We start from the raw sequence: 16,628 nt of genomic DNA, 5'->3' as shown, positions 1-16,628 counted from the left end.
TTGCTGGATCATATGGTAATTCTATTTTTAGTTTTTTAAGGAACCTCCATACTGTTCTCCATAGTGGCTGTATCAATTTACATTCCCACCAACAGTGCAAGAGGGTTCCCTTTTCTCCACACCCTCTCCAGCATTTGTTGTTTGTAGATTTTCTGATGATGCCCATTCTAACTGGTGTGAGGTGATACCTCATTGTAGTTTTGATTTGCATTTCTCTAATAATTAGTGATGTTGAGCAGCTTTTCATGTGCTTCTTGGCCATCTGTGTGTCTTCTTTGGAGAAATGTCTATTTAGGTCTTCTGCCCATTTTTGGATTGGGTTGTTTGTTTTTTTAATATTGAGCTGCCTGAGCTGTTTGTATATTTTGGAGATTAATCCTTTGTCTGTTGACCTGTTTGCAAATATTTTCTCCCATTTTGAGCATTGTCTTTTCATCTTGTTTATAGTTTCCTTTGCTGTGCAAAAGCATTTAAGTTTCATTAGGTCACATTTGTTTATTTTTGTTTTTCTTTCCACTACTCTGGGATGTGGGTCAAAAAAGATCTTGCTGTGATTTATGTCAATGAGTGTTCTTCCTATGTTTTCCTCTAGATTCCATTGGCTTCTATGACTCTATGGTTTACTGGTCTGTCCCTTATCTCTTGGACTGTAGCAAATAGTCCTTTGATTAAAACACAGTGGAGGCTCCTCAAGGTCACAAGACTCCCCAGTAGTCAGGCCCTCTTGCTCCTCGTCCTTGCCCTGTCTCCAATTTGGTCTCTCACCACCTTATCTTGGGCTCTATGTTCCTGCACTGAACTTGTTATAGATCCTGGCATGGACCAGGCTATTTTTTTCCATTTGAAACTTTGCTCATGCTCTCCTTTCTACCTGGATAACTCCCTTTCTCACACTTTTTTCTAACTCATGCATATGTTTAAAGTAATTTGGGTAGCGTTTCCTCTAATAAGCTTCTTCAAACCCTGAAACTGCCATAGAAGGCTTTTCACCAAGTATCTATAATATTCTGTACACATATCTATTGTTCTATCCACCCCACTATGCTATGAAAATCTATTCTGTGTCCAATCTACATTCCCACCAATAGTGTATAAAGGTTCCCTTTTCACCACATCCTTCCTAGCAACTGTTATCTCTTGTCTTCGTCAAGAAGAGTCATTATAACAGTGGGAGGTGATATCTCATTGTGGTTTTGATTTGCATTTCCCTGATAATTAGTGATGATGAGCATTTTTTCATGTATCTGTTGGCCATTTTGATATACTCTTTGGAGAAATGTCTATTTAGTTCTTTTGCCCATTTTTAAAAATCAATTTTTTTTGTTATTGTTGTTATTGAGTTGACTGAGTTCTTTATATACTTTGGATATTAACCCCTTATCTGATATGAGGTTTAAAAACTTTTCTCCCATTCTGTGGGTTGTCTTTTCATTTTGTTAATTGTTTCTTTTGCTGGGAAAAAGCTTTTGAGTTTGATGTAGTCCTTTTTGTTGATTTCTTTTTTTTACTGTTTGTACTTTTGGCATTATGCTGAAAAATTATTGCCAGGACCAATATCAATGAGCTTCCTCCCTACGTTTTCTTCTAGGAGTTTTACAGTATCACGTCTTATGTTTAAGTCTTTGATCCATTTCAAGTTAATTTTCGTGGATGGTGTGAGACAGGGCCCAATATCATCTTTTGGCATGTGTTTCTCCAGTTTTCCCAGCACTATTTGTTGAAGAAACTATCCTTTCCCTGTTGGGTATTCTTGGCTCCCTTGTTGAATATTAGTTGGCTGTATATGCTGGGGTTTAATTCTCGCTCTCTATTCTGTTCCATTTGTTGACATGTCCATTTTTGTGCCAGTACCATACTGTTTTTATTACTACAGCTTTGTGGTATAGTTTGAAATCTGGAAGTGTGATATTTCCAGCTTTGTTCTTTTTTTCTCAGGATTTGTTTGACTATTCAGGGTCTTTCTTGGTTCTACACAAATTTTCAGATAGTTTCTTCTATTTCAGTGAAGAATGCATTTGTTATTTTGATGGGGATTGCACTGAATCTGTATATTGCTTTGGATAGTATGGCCATTTTAACAATATTAATTCTTCCAATCTATGAATGTGGATGTCTTTTCATTTGTTTGTGTCTTCTTTGATATCTTTCAGCAAAGTTTTGTAGTTTTCATTGTACATATCTTTCACCTACTTGGTTAAATTTATTCCTAAATAGTTTGTGTTTTTTTTTTTATGGTATTGTGAATGGAATGAGTTTCTTTATTTCTTTCTAAGATACTTCATCATTAGTGTAAAGAAATGCAATTGATTTCTGTATGATAATTTTGTATCCTGCCACTTTACTGAAATTATGAATTCAAATATTTTTTGACTGATTCTTTGGGATTTTCTCTATTTAAGAACATATTATCAACAAATAATGGAAACTTTAAATCTTCCTTTCTGATCTGAATGTCTTTCATTTCTTTGTCTTGCCTAATTTGCTCTAGCTAGGACTTCCATTACTATATTGGATAGGAATGGTAAGAGTAGGCATCATTCTTTGTTCCAGATCTTACATTTTCAATTTCTCTCCATTAAATATAATGTTAGCTGTGGGTCTACCGTATATGACCTTTATTTTGTTGAGGTATGTTCCTTCCACATCCAGTCTGTTAAGAGTTTTTATCATGAAAGGATGTTGTATTTTGTCAAATGCTTTTTCTGCATTTATTGAGATGATCATGTGATTTTTATCTTTTATTTTATTGATATGATGTGTGTAATAACATTTATTGGTTTGTGTATTTTGAACTATCCTTGCATCCCAGAAATAAATCCCACTTGGTAATGGTGTATTATCTTTTTAATGTGTTCTTGAATTTCGTTTGCTAATCTTTTGTTGAAAATTTTTGCATCTATAATCATCAGGGATATTAATGTATAGTTTTCTTTTTTTGTGCCATCCTTATCTGGCTTTGGATTCAAAGTAATGATGGGCTTGTAGAATGAGTTTGGAACTGTTCTCTCCTCTTGGATATTTTGGAAGAGTTTGAGGAGAATTGGTGTTGTTTTCTGAACATTTGGAAGAATTCTCCAGTGAGATGTCTGGCTCTGGAGTTATGGTTACTGATTCAATCTCTATACTCAATATTGGTCTGTTCAGATTTTCTATTTCTTCCTGATTCAGAGTTGATAGGTTATGTGTTTCTAGAAATGTATCCATTTCTTCTAGGTTATGTAGTTTGTTGGCATATAATTGTTCATAGTAGCCTCATAGATTCTATGTATTTCTGTAATTTCAGTTGTAACATCTTATCTTTCATTTCAAATTTTACTTATTTGAGTCTTCTCTCTTTTTTTCTTAGTCTAGCTAAAGGTTGGTCAGGTTTTTTTAATCTTTTTGAATAACCAGATCTAAGTTACATTGATCCCTTTTATTATTTTTCTAGTCTCTATTTCATTTATTTCTGTTCTGATCTTTATCATTTCCTTCCTTCTGATAAACTGAGGCTTAATTTGTTCTTATTTTTCTAGTTCCTTGAGGTGTAAAGTTAGCTTATTATTTGAGATCCTTCTAATTTTGTAATATATATGTTATATTAAGCATGTATGTTCCTCTCAGAATTGCTTTTGTTGTATCCCACAGTATTTGATATGTTGTCTTGTCTTTCCTTTTTTTAATTGAGGTATAGTTGATTTATAATATTATTGAAGTTTCAGTGATTCAATAATTTTATAGATTATACTACATTTATAGTTATTGTAAAATATTTCATGTGGTGTACAATATATCCTTATAGCTTATTTTATACAGAGCAGTTTGCACCTCTTAATTCCCTATCCCTATTTTGCCCCTCCTCCATTTTCCACTCCCCACTGGTAACCACTAGTTTGTTCTCTATATCTGTGAGTCTGTTTCTCTTTTGTTATATCCACCTATTAAGTGATATCATACAGTATTTGTCTTTCTTTGTCTGACTTATTTCACTAAGCATAATACCCTTCAGGTCCATCCATGTTGTTGCAGATAGCAAAATTTCATTCACTTTTATGACTGAGTAGTATTCCATTACATATATATACCACATCTTCTTTATCCATTCATCTGTTGATGGACACTTAGGCTGCTTCCACATCTTGGCTATTGTAAATAGTGCTGTTATGAATGTTGAGGTGCATGCATCTTTTTGAATTAGTGTTTTCATTTTCTTCAGATATATACCTAGTAGTAGAATTGCTGGATCATACGGTAGTTCTATTTCTAGTTTTTTGAGGAAACACCACACTGTTTTCCACAGTGGCTGCACTGATTTACATCCCAACTGACAGTGTACAACGGTTCCATTTTTTTCCACATCCTCACCAACATTTGTTATTTGTGGCCTTTTTGATGACAGCCATTCTGACAGGTGTGAGGTGATATCTCATTATGGTTTTGATTTGCATTTCTCTGATAATTTGCAATGTTGAGCATCTTTTCCTGGCCTGTTGGCCATCTGTATGGCTTCTTTGGAAAAACATCTATTCAGGTCTTCTGTCCATTTTTAAATCAGGATGTTTAGGGTTTTTTTGATGTTGAGTTTGTGAACTGTTTATATATTTTGGATATTAACCCCTTATTGGCCATATAATTTGCAATATAATAATTTTCATGTTTCTAGTTGTGGGCTTTTTTTTCCTCTTAGAGAAGTCCCTTTAACATTACTTTTAAAACTGCTGCTCTTTTAGCTTTTGCTTGTCTGTAAAACTTTTGATCTCTCCATCAAATCTGAAGGAGAGCCTTCCCAGGTAGAGTATTCTTGGTTGTAGGTTTTCCCTTTTCATCATTTTATATCATATCATTCCTTTCTGACCTGCAGAGTTTTTGCTGAGAAGTCAGCTGTTAGCCTTGTGGGAGTTCCCTTGTATGTAATGTGCTGCTTTTCCCTTGCTGCTTTTAATATTCTCTCTTATCTTTAATTTTTGCCATTTTAATAACCATGTGTCTTGTTGTGTTCCTCTTTGAGTTGATCCTGTTTGGGACTCTCTGTGATTCCTGGACTTCTATGTCTGTTTCCTTTCCCAGGTTAGGGAAGTTTTCAGCTATTATGTCTTCAAATATGTTCTCTGTTCCTTTCTCTCCCTTCTCATTCTGGGACCCCTATAATGAAAATGTTAGTATTCTTGATGTTGTCCCAGAGGTCTCTTAAACTGTCCTCATTTATTTTTCTTCTTTCTTCTGTTCAATGTCAGTGATTTCTACTACTCTGTCTTCCAGCTTGCTGATCCATTTTCCTCTGTATCATTTAGTCTACCGTTGATTCCTTCTAGTGTATTTTTCATTTTGGTTATTGTAGTCTTCATCTCTGCTTGGTTGTTCTTTATCTTTTCTCTTTGTTAAAAACTTCTAAATTCTCACTGTTTTCATCCATTTTTCTCCTGAGTTCTTTGATCATCTTTATGATCATTACCTTGAACTCCTTCTCAGATAAGACTGCCTATCTCCACTTCACTTAGTTCTTCTTCTGGTTTTTAATCTTGTTCCTTAATTTGGAACATGTTCATCTTTTATCTTTGCCTTCATCTGATATGAACTGAATGATTTTTGCTGATTCAGATGTTTAATGATCATGAGACCCCCCTCAGGGGAGGAATAATCTCTGGTGCCTGTCAGTGCAGACATGCTTCTCCCTTAGTAGTCAGTTCTATTTTTACCTTTGGCCCCTTTAAGTCCCCCTGTGCCCCTTTTGGCAGTAGGGAGTGCAGCTGAGAATGCCTCTAGATCTCCATCTTCCCAATGCTGCCTATATGTAATTTACCCACAATAAACTTCATAATTGCTTGTTTTTTGGTGTCAAAGTACCTTCTCAGTTTGGAGAATATATTCAATATCTCTGCCTACCAATATCAACCATTTCTAATTTGGAAGCATGTGGATTTTTTCTCTTTCATTTTATGTTTACTGTGCAGACTAAAATTTAAGTTTGTAGGTTATTAACACACTGATAATTTAACATGCTCTTTAAAATCTTTTTTCATTCATATGATTGAGAAGAATTTAATTTTAACCTTGATGTGTGAACTACTTCTTATATCTCTGATGGCTTTTCATTTAAAATGCTAGAGATATTAACAGGTTTGAAATACCATCAGTATAATAAAAGAACTGCTCTTTGAATAATAACAATAATGGTATTTTAATAATCAAAATGCAAGACTTCAGGTCAGTTTCTAGTTCTTTTAGTTTTCTCTAATTTTTGTATTTCCAAGACATTTTAGATTATCCATACTAATTCCTTCCCCCTTGTCTATGAAGGATCCTAATTTTATTTGTTTGAAGGGACTTCATGGAATGAAGGTTTTTCCAATCCTCTGAAATTATCATCCCATCCTAATAAGTCCATAAACCTGAACTTATTCTCCCAAATAACAGGAAAATCAGGTAAAACCTATCATGTTTCAAACTCTTCCCAAAGTGAAGCTGAAGTCTAAGACAAAATCTAAAATCAAATAAACAATAAATGGAAAAAACATAAAAAAGAGGGATTGAAAAAATGAAAGCATGTGGAAAAAATCCATGAATGTTCAAAGGGTGCACAATATTTTAAAGTAAAGGTATCCTAATAATGTGCATCTTGCAGCCTAAAATTGTTTTTGACAATCATTAGGAGTCATCACTTTCGGGGAGAAACACATCTTTTGCAATCTTAAAGTCATTTGCATAGAGAAGTTGTATATTATACATATGTGAGGTTGGCAATATGAAAAATATTCAAGCAATATAGGGCATATCACATTATTTAACCTCAGTAAATGGTTATTCTGAAACTGTAATTTTCCAAATTAAAAAGGTCTCAGGTTGTACCCCTAGAAATTTGCACTTTGGAAACTTTTCCTGGATTAAATGGATTATTCAAAACATTTACAAGCACCCAAATCTCTGCATTCCCTGCAAGAAAGCAAAAGTGGGAAATACTTGGGGTCTAGCCATGCATTTATGACTTAGAGACATAAATTCTGCTCCTAAGTTGATTCTAAGTATTTCCACACTTAAACAGTGATGAATATTAAAAAATAAATCTCTATTTTAAGATACTCTCTTCCTCTTACAGATGGATGGATTGACTGAGAACATACATATTTTAAGTTCCTTTCTCCTTAAGTGGAAAAGATAGTATGAAAATTTAGCATTTAATGAAGACCTACATGAATACAACAAAGTGATACCTCCTTTAAGGAAAATCTTGCCAGACCTACTCAGTTTCAGTACGTCCTTCAGGTACCTCTCAACTGATAATTTTCAAAAATTTTTTTTTCAAATAACTTAAATTTATTTATTTTTCCAAATAATTTTCAAGTTGAAAACAACCCAATCTTTATTCTAAAGTTCCTCTCATGCTTATAATGTAAACTACTGAGGTGGTTCTGTGGGATGAGACCTTGAGTCCTTTAAGTGGACTGAGAGAGGAGATGCACCATGGGTGAGCTGTAAATGTACACTGAGATGTGAATGGTGTGCAACCTAATGTGACCTGATAGCATCTCAGTGTCCACGGTGTTTTCTCCTGTGGTCTCCAGTTTAGTGTCTGGCCCTGGAGCCCAGGATCTAAGCTGAGATTGCACACTCACTGACCTTTTGGTGCTTGTGCTGGAGATAGGCAGGTAGTCCATGACTGCGATGTACACGTATTGCTTGGCATCATCTATTACACTGTAGATGGCGTCTATGTCAAAGCTTCTGTTTTTAGGGCAAAACAGTTTGGGAGAATTCTGTGAAGACACAAAAACCAAACTTTTAAAGTATTAATTTTTGCAATCTGGGGATTTCTCTTTTTTGTTGTTATTTAAAATTTTTTAAAAATGAATCTTGGCTTTTAACCAATTTTTGCAAACCTACTTTCCAGTTCTTTATGAGATTAAGACAAATACATTTTCAGTTCTATCAAAGTTGAGGCAAGTAGAAAACAAGGTGTATGGGTCTCAAATCTGTCCTTTAAGTCAGTTTTGGGAGGGAATTCTTGTTTTCAATACACACACCTCTTATTTTTATAAGAGTGCTCTAACTCTAAACTTAACGTGACTCTGGTATACATCCCTGTCATACATAGTTAATTTTCTCAGACATTACCATATATAGTGTATATATGCATATAGCAAGCCATTTATGCTAGAAGTTATTTCACTTGAAAGGTAATGTGGCCATGAAGATGTTCAAGATACATGGTCTAAAAATCTTGTGGGTTTTTTTTTTTCCCCAAATCTTTCATCGAGTGAGGAAGAGGAGTGTTGATCGTTGAGAAAGGGTCATCAGTAATTCTAGAGGAAAAACCAAGTGACTTATTAAGATGCCAAGTTCATAAGGAGAGACAGGGCCTTAAGAAAAATGAAAAAAGAGGCAAATTATACTTGAGGTATTTTTCTCATGTTGCTCGAAGTGGTTTCCATCTTACAGAAGTATGATGTTTTTAGATAAAGTTGCTATAGAAAGGGAAAGATGTACTTTGGTTTTCTCATTGGTTTTCCACTGGACAAGACTGAAAGGAGCATTTCTGTAGTTCCTGCATTACTCTGACAAGCAAGAAACCAAGTGAAGGAACACAAAAAAAGCAATGGGTGCTTAGTACCAAAGCCTATATAAGCAGTTTCTGGAACTGCCTGGAATGGCAGTACTGGGTCCTTCATCAAATGTTCTACCAGTAATGGTGGTCAGGGTCCCTGACAAATGTTTGGGAACAACTCCCCACACAGTGCTGGTGGGAATCCCTATCCCAGCTTAGAGAGAGGGAAGATGAAGCTCTTGGACTGGATGCCCAACTGGGGAGGAGTGTGGGACTGAGAAAGGAGCCTGTTTAAGGGCCACACCCACCAGGCGTCCCTACTCAGAATGTTGTCTTGGCAGGTGAGTATCAGAATGAGTTTTTGATTTAAATTACTTTCCTTCTGGAATGAGGATGAGCTTTTAAGATTAAAATAAAAAAACCCTAATGCTAAAAGAGAGAAATAAACCACAACAAAAAAGCCCAAAACAAAACAATAAAAAATAAATTAAAAAACAAACAAACAAAAGCCAATGCTCATCCTACACTTCTTCCCCAGCACACACATATGCAGATACCCCATCTGTCACCAAGATAGATGGCTTGGGCTTCTGCAGTGTCTCTCATGTTGTCCCTGCCTCTTACTCCAGATTGCTGTTTCCCTCATTCAGGCACTGGTGCTGTTTGCTGGGGCTTTTATATGTCTTCTGAACTCATTTCCTTGTCTCCTCGATGCTTAAAAGACAAACAAACAAACATGTGTCACTCTCAGGACTCCTGGTTTCTTGGAATCCAGTCTGATCTCATTGGGAGGGATGGATCCATGTATCCTCTGAGTTTTGGCCCTCCCATTTCTCTGCCTCCTTCATTTACTGGCTACCATGCCTTCTGTGCCCCAAAAGAAAATAATTGTCAGCCCATGGCTATGTTCTCATCTTGTCTGCCTCTGTGTATTTGCTCCTGCCAGCTCCTCCGGCTGATGTGTTTTCCTATCTCTGCCTATCAGAGTCCTATACATTCTCAAAGTTCTAGCTCATATACTATCTCCTCATGAAACTTTTTAATATTGTCACCTAGAGGCTACTTCTCCTTTTCTGTCCTCCCATAATATGATTTATTTGTTATATTGTTTAGTGTATTCCAACTCATAAATACTCACACTTGTCTCATGTCCTTGCTTGGACTGATATACCTTGATTTTAGGAATTGCATTTTACTCATTTTTCTATCTCCATTAATAAATTAAATATTCAAATTCATTAATTTCCTCAGCCTATTGGGTCTGCTTTAAACATTCTTTAGGTTTAACATGAAGAATCTAAGGATCTTAGCTCTAGACAGGAGCCTAGGTCAACTCTGAAATGTATCCAAATGCCCATGTTTTTGCTTCAGTTAGGAATTTCCTGAATTTCCTTGCATGTTCCCAAAACTGGATTTTGGTTTCAGGGAGGAACAAATTTAGACACAGAGTTGCTGGTCTCTTTACATTTGTTATTTTCTAATAAGTTTGGATACTGTGCCTTTGGTGATAGAGCATTTATATGCTCGTGATGTGCCAGGTTCCAGCATTTATAACCTGTAGCATGCTGGGCATGTCCCTTACACTTCCTGAGCCTCTGTTTCCAATGAGATAAGAACAGTAACAAATCTTTCACACTGGTTTGCCTTGTGGCTTAAATAAGAGAATGGCCTACTCCTGGCTGGGTCTGCTCCTCTTCTGTACTTGCTTTCATTCATTCATCAAATATTACTAAGTACCTGCCACGCACCTAGCTCTAGTCTAGGCACTTGGCATACATCAGTGATCAACATAAGATTCCTGCTTTGTGCAGCGTCATTCCAGCACATGCTACACTGTACTGCATTCATTTGTCTGTGTGATTCTCCACCAGCTTGTGAACTGCTTGGTTGTATGTCTCTGGCACCTTGTGCCATGCCATACTTAACACATATTATACGCTCAATAAATATTTGTGGAATGAATGTGAAAGTGCTTCTTAAATTAGTAAGTGTTGGAGGCTTGTATGACCCCCAACCTCTACTCCTAGCTGGAGTTGCTTCACTCTAGGTATTTCCATCCATGTGTGAATAGACCTTTATTTGTACATACCTTTTTCTTTCCTATGTTCCCATTGCCAACCCAATGCCTAGAGCATGGCAGATGCTTCATGTGTTTATTAAGGAAATGCATGACTATTTGTATGAGTACCTCTGCCCCTGCGGTCATGGTAGTACTTGACTGTGTCCTCTGATTTGTCAGAGGAAATTAACTAGTTCTGTTTGTTTAATTACAGAGAAGGCTGTCAAGTTCCCTTTTTATCATTCCTGAATTAATTTTCTGAGCCTTGCACTGTGTACTCCTTTATTCCATAGCAAAATATAAGGAGAAGGAAAATACAGATCCTTTTCTTTATTTCAGCTCTGTGATGATCTTTTACCAATCAAGTGCTCTTGAGGCATCTTGATAATAAGTAATCTATGTTTCTTTCTTACATCTATAAATGCCTTATATTTGCATGTACCTTGTTTTGAATATTCATTAAATACTTGCTTTAGTAGGGTTTCGATTTATTTCATAACAGTTTCCTGGTTTTTAAAAAAAATTCATACTCCATTCCCAGAATATATATGTTAAAATGTAATTAAACATGAAAAGACAACCCACAGAATGGGAGAAAATCTTTGCAAATCAAGTACATTCTTGTATCTAGAATGTATAAAAAACTCTTACAACCAATAACAAAAAAAACAAGTAATCTAATTGAAAAATGGGCAGAGGATTTGACAGACAGTTCTCTAAAAAGATATACAAATGGACAGTAAGTGTATTAAGATATACAAATGGCCAGTAAGTGAATTAAAATATGTAAATCAAAATCATAAGACAAATTTCACACCCGCCAGGAAGGCTAAAATAAAACAGAAAATAGCAGGTGTTGGCAAAGATGTGGAGAAACTGAAACCCTCATTTATTGCTGGTGGAATTGTAAAGTGGTGCAGCCAATTTGGAAAAGTTTGTCAATGCCTCAGAATGTTTAACATAGAGTTACCACAGTACCCAGCAATTTCACTCCTAAGCATAAACCCAAAAGAACTGAAAATGGGTATTCAAATAAATATTTGTACATGAAGGTTCATAGGAGTACTATTCACAATAGCCAAAAGGTAAAAACACTCAAATGTCCATCAACTGATGGACAGATAAACAAAATGTGATATATCCATATAGTGGAATATTATTTGGCCATAAAAAGGAAAAAGTACTGAGTCTTGCACTTCAAAAACATTATACGAAGTGAAAGAAGTCAGTTACAAAAGACTGCATATTGTATTACTTCATGTATATGAAGTGTCTAGAAAAAGGCAAATCCTTAGACACAGAAAGTAGATTCGTGGTTTCTAAGGGCTGAGAGAAGGGGAAAATGGAGAGTGACTACTAATGGGTATGGCTTTTTCCTTTGTGGTGATGAAAATATTCTAAAATTAGAAGGTGGAGAAGGTGGAGAAGGTAAAACTCTGTGACTATACTAAAACCCACTGAGTTTTATACTTTAAAAGGATGAATTTTATGGTAGTAAGTTATATATCAATAAATCTATTAAAATGTAATTAAAATATATAGCAGAGATTATAAAGGGGTATTTAATTATATTTTTCAGAGTAGCACCAAGTTCTATTCAATGTCTGCCCTCACTCACTAAATAAATCTCAGTTTAATGATTGATGGATGAATGAACTAAACAATAAACAACAAGAAATGAAATCTGTCTAGCACCCAAATTGATAAAAACAGACCTCCAACTAACTAGTCTTTATCTTGGAAATCAAATGCATAATCTCAAGAGCTCTAAAAAGAACTCCACCAAATAGGACAAAAACTCAGCCTATTGTTCCTATCTTCTGATTTCAATGGGGAATGTAAGAAAATTAGAATGATCTGGCCTCAAGTTATTAGAAATCACATACTTAAATCTAACCAAGTGCCTCTTTGTGTTCCATGAGAAAATTAGAAATAATTCATATCTATATCATAACTTAAAATTTATATTTAACCATGCTAAGTTATTATCATCTAAAATCTAATTTTGGTAATGATAATTCTTAAGGCCTTCAAATATATATATTTTGTGTGTTAATTTAGTCTTGGGACTGTCAACTTATAAAAATATAATATACTATTTTAAGATATTTTACAACAAATATTTTGAACTTAAATAAATTTGTCTTGGCATTTGTTAGGCACATATACTCAGAAAACTATATGTATCCTGGAACTTCTTATTGATATTACTACTAGTAGAACCAATCTAACATTTATTGCTGCTTTAGGGAGGCTTGAGGGAGCTACCGGGAATAACAATAATGAAGAAAGTACAGTATATAACCTTCAGAGCCTGATAAAATAGTGGGAGAGATAATAAATAAATAGTTACAAAAATGTGATAAATGCTATAACAGAAGCGAGATCAAGGAGCTCTAAGTAAATGATACCAATTCCAATATTGGGAATATTGACTTTTATTTATCTTATACCTGTAAGATTTTATACCTCTGTAAAAATGGTGTTCAATTAATATCTGTTGAACTGAAATTCAAAGGTAGCCTTGAGATATTAATAAGAAATGGAAAATAAAATAATTTAAATTAATAAAATAAATAAAAATAGAAAACAAAGGTGCTCTATGGTTTAAAAGACTATACTTGAAGGACTGTTAAAAAAGCTCAACTTATTTTGTGGCAAACCATTTAATAAAAATCAGTTTATAAATTTGCCCTGGAATACAGCAAAGCCCTTGCATTTTCATACATTTTATTAAAGGCTTGGGCCCTCTCTCTGAAGTAGAGATGCTAACTTTGGGATCAACAAAGGAGGACTCCCCCACTTTTTTAAGGGTCAGAATTTAAATTTATGCAACAATGACATTCACTTATCTCTAAGATTCAAACTGTAAATTCAAAATCCAGCAACTATCTGAAATTTGCTTATAATTCATCTATTTCTTGCTGCTTCAATCTGTTCTACTGGACTCCTGGGGTGTAATGTTACCATATGGATTAGTGGTTCCTTGGCAAATTTCTTATTGCAACTAATCTACAAATTGAGAATAATATCTGGTTTTCTTGTCTTATAGGGTTGTCTTGAGAGGAAATAAAATTGAATATATGCATTTTATTAGTAAAATGCGCTATATGATATGCTACTGCATTATTGACCTCCACACATACCAAAAAAAGGGTTTTTTTTTTAGTTCTACTTGACGAAAATCTTTCATAGTCTATTTTATATTATTCACACTTATGTGAATTTGTTTAAGACAAGCAACTTCAATTTTCTCTCTACTGCTAGATTTCTAAATTTTCAAAATGTGCTTTCATTTTAATAGGCAAAAAGGCTACTATCACTCTTCCATGAAACGCTCTTCAGTGACATAAAAGTTGTTGGCATAGAAGCACAGCTTGACAGTGGAGAAACAGCCATATTAAATTGGGAGCATGGTTTAGAGAAGTTTACCTGAGCATCAGGATCATTCAGAAGCCTGATTCAAATCAAAATTCTAAGGTCTCACCCAGGTCCACTGGATCAGATCCTGGTGAGGATGGGGGGACTGTAAGTTTGCATTTTAAACAGGTTCCCCCTCTGGTTCTTAGATACTTTAAAGTTTGAGGACCAGAACTGTAGGTCCAGATATTTACATTGCCCACTCTCAGCAACACTGTGGGGATAACTGTGGTGTGTGGGCAGGGGGTGGTGGTTTTCAAGTGTAATCAGAGGCCTGGAAACAGTGCCCTGCCATTTTGGATGGGCCTCTTGCCCTCCAGCCCCAATCAAATACAATAGTTCTGCTTTTGTCTGTTTTACACACTGGGGTTCCCTCAGATTTGTTTCATCAGAGGGTTCTACTGCTAAGATCAAGTCTGAAAATCATTGATGAAAGGCATCAAAAATAGCGTCTGGTATCAGAAGACCTGGGCACTTGTGTTTCTCTTGGCACCTGCCATCTGACAGTCTTTGTGCTAGTAGATAAACTTCAATATCTTCATTTGTAACACAGTCATAATCCTGGGTCTACCTTAAGGGGTGACTGGGGGGGATCAAATCAGATAATGCAAAGTATCTGAAACTAGGAATGATTATTCACATGTATTGTTATTATAACTAGCGACAGCATATGATTGAGTATAAGAATAATATGTTTTAACTCTTCAAGGGGTGTGTTGAACTGATCTGTCAAATTCATTTTTGCCCAACACAAGATCACACTTGAACATTGCAACTTAATAAAGGGCCTTTGGAGGAAGGAGGGAGGAGGAGAAGAGGGCAAAACTCACCGACACAAATGCTTGAGATTTGGTTTCATTCAACTGAAGCTGCAATTTCTTTTCATTGTCATAGATCCCATAGAGCCTCTTGGACCAGGTCTGAGGTACTCTGCTCTTGAATTTTAATGAACTATATAAAGCGAATATCCTTTGTAAATCTAGGACCAGACAGCTGCAGTTGTAGAAGATGACACCAAGTTCTTTCATCTGTGAAAGTAAAACGAAAGCATCAATGCCATGTACATGTGATGGTGTTACTCTCAGAGAAAAAAATGTAGTATTCTCAGAGAAAAGACTGCAATAATAGCAATAGCGATATTTTCTTCTTGCAATTGTTATACTGTAACAACTATATATATACACTGTATCTGTAAGTATGTAGATACAGTCACATTATGGTATACAGAAATGATGCATCATTAAAATGCTTAAATATTTAAGGAAAACTTTTGCTGGAGTTTTGCATTTGACCTCTTATGGATAATTTTTCCATATTCACCTACACTTTTTATATCAGCTCTTCAGATTGTTTTCTTCAACATTAAATTTTTTGGTATGAATCCTTAAATCGTGCAGCAATATAAAGATTGACTTTTAGTTGCAACATAACAGAATGGTTTAGATCATGGATTCTGGAATCAGATTGCCTGAAATTAGGTTCCAACTCTACAAATTTCTACTGTGTGACTTTGTGTGACTTTTTTATTTTAAATAAATTTACTTTTGGCTGCACTGGGTCTTTGTTGCTGCGTGCAGGCTTTCTCTAGTTGTGGCGAGCGGGGGCTACTCTTCGTTGTGGTGTGCGGGCTTCTCATTGTGGTGGCTTCTCTTGTTATGGAGCATGGGCTCTAGAGCACAGGCTCAGTAGTTGTGGTGCATGGGCTTAGTTGCTCTGCGGCATGTGGGATCTTCCCGGACTAGGGCTTGAACCGGTGTCCCCTGCATCGGCAGGCGGATTCTTAACCACTGCGCCACGAGGGAAGCCCTGTGTGACTTTTAAGATACTTAATCTCTGGGCATCATTTTCTTCTTCCATAAAAAGGAGACAATAGTATTTATTTCATACAATTGCTATGATGCATAACATGGTTAATATATTTTATGGGCTTAGAATAGTGCCTATCACATTGTAACCACTTAAAATATATTAGCAATTATTATTCTTATTAACATTGCACAAGCCTCAAGAGTAAGAGACCAATAGAATCTTGCAACAAAGATATCATAGAGATTATTTTGTCCACCTCCCTAGATGCACAGATGAGGAAAGTAAATTTTACACAGGTAAGCAAAAATATATCCCCCCGAGTGAGAGATCTAGTCAGGAGTAGATTCAGAATTTGATGCAGGTTTTCTCACCCTTGATCAAATACACCCAGGAACGTAGCAGCACTGGCTTCAAGTCTATTATCACTTTGAAAAATTATAGATGATTTCTGATTTAGTCAATGAAAGTGAAAAAGTGAAATTTTGGTCTTAACAGCATAAATACACATGCCTCATGATCTGAACACCCAGTGAGGGGTTTGTCAGGGACACCTTGGAAGGTGTTTAACTTCATTCCTTTCCTCCACCCCCCTACTCAATACTCTTCTCAGGATTATAGGAGAGGTCACCAACTGTGTAGGGGCCCATCTCTCCTTTCCTATAGGACTCCCTAATACAGTGCATCATGGAGATCTTTTCACATTCATCTATACCTGGCTGGCATCATTTTAGCAGCTCCACAGCGACCACAGAATAGATGGACACAAGTTATTTAACCTGCTGATGGACTTGTCCTTATTTTTCCTCTAATACAAAATATAAA

General features: G+C 35.6%; 1 protein-coding gene across 1 annotated transcript in view; it reads right to left on the bottom strand.

Moving 5' to 3' along the window:
• Nucleotides 1-16,628, bottom strand: part of PLD5 (phospholipase D family member 5) — a gene marked incomplete at both ends in the record, with an annotated part of 494,399 nt that overhangs the window by 14,040 nt on the left and 463,731 nt on the right. Inside the window, 2 exons of the mRNA XM_082833648.1 lie at nucleotides 7,594-7,730; nucleotides 14,828-15,025. Coding sequence (XP_082689774.1) covers nucleotides 7,594-7,730; nucleotides 14,828-15,025 — 335 coding nt within the window. The remainder of the gene's footprint in view (nucleotides 1-7,593; nucleotides 7,731-14,827; nucleotides 15,026-16,628) is intronic.

The sequence above is a fragment of the Leucopleurus acutus genome, assembly GCF_964270905.1.
Source record: "Leucopleurus acutus genome assembly, chromosome: 2".
Taxonomy (NCBI): Eukaryota; Metazoa; Chordata; class Mammalia; order Artiodactyla; family Delphinidae; genus Leucopleurus; species Leucopleurus acutus.
This window is presented reverse-complemented; position numbering and strand designations above follow the sequence as displayed.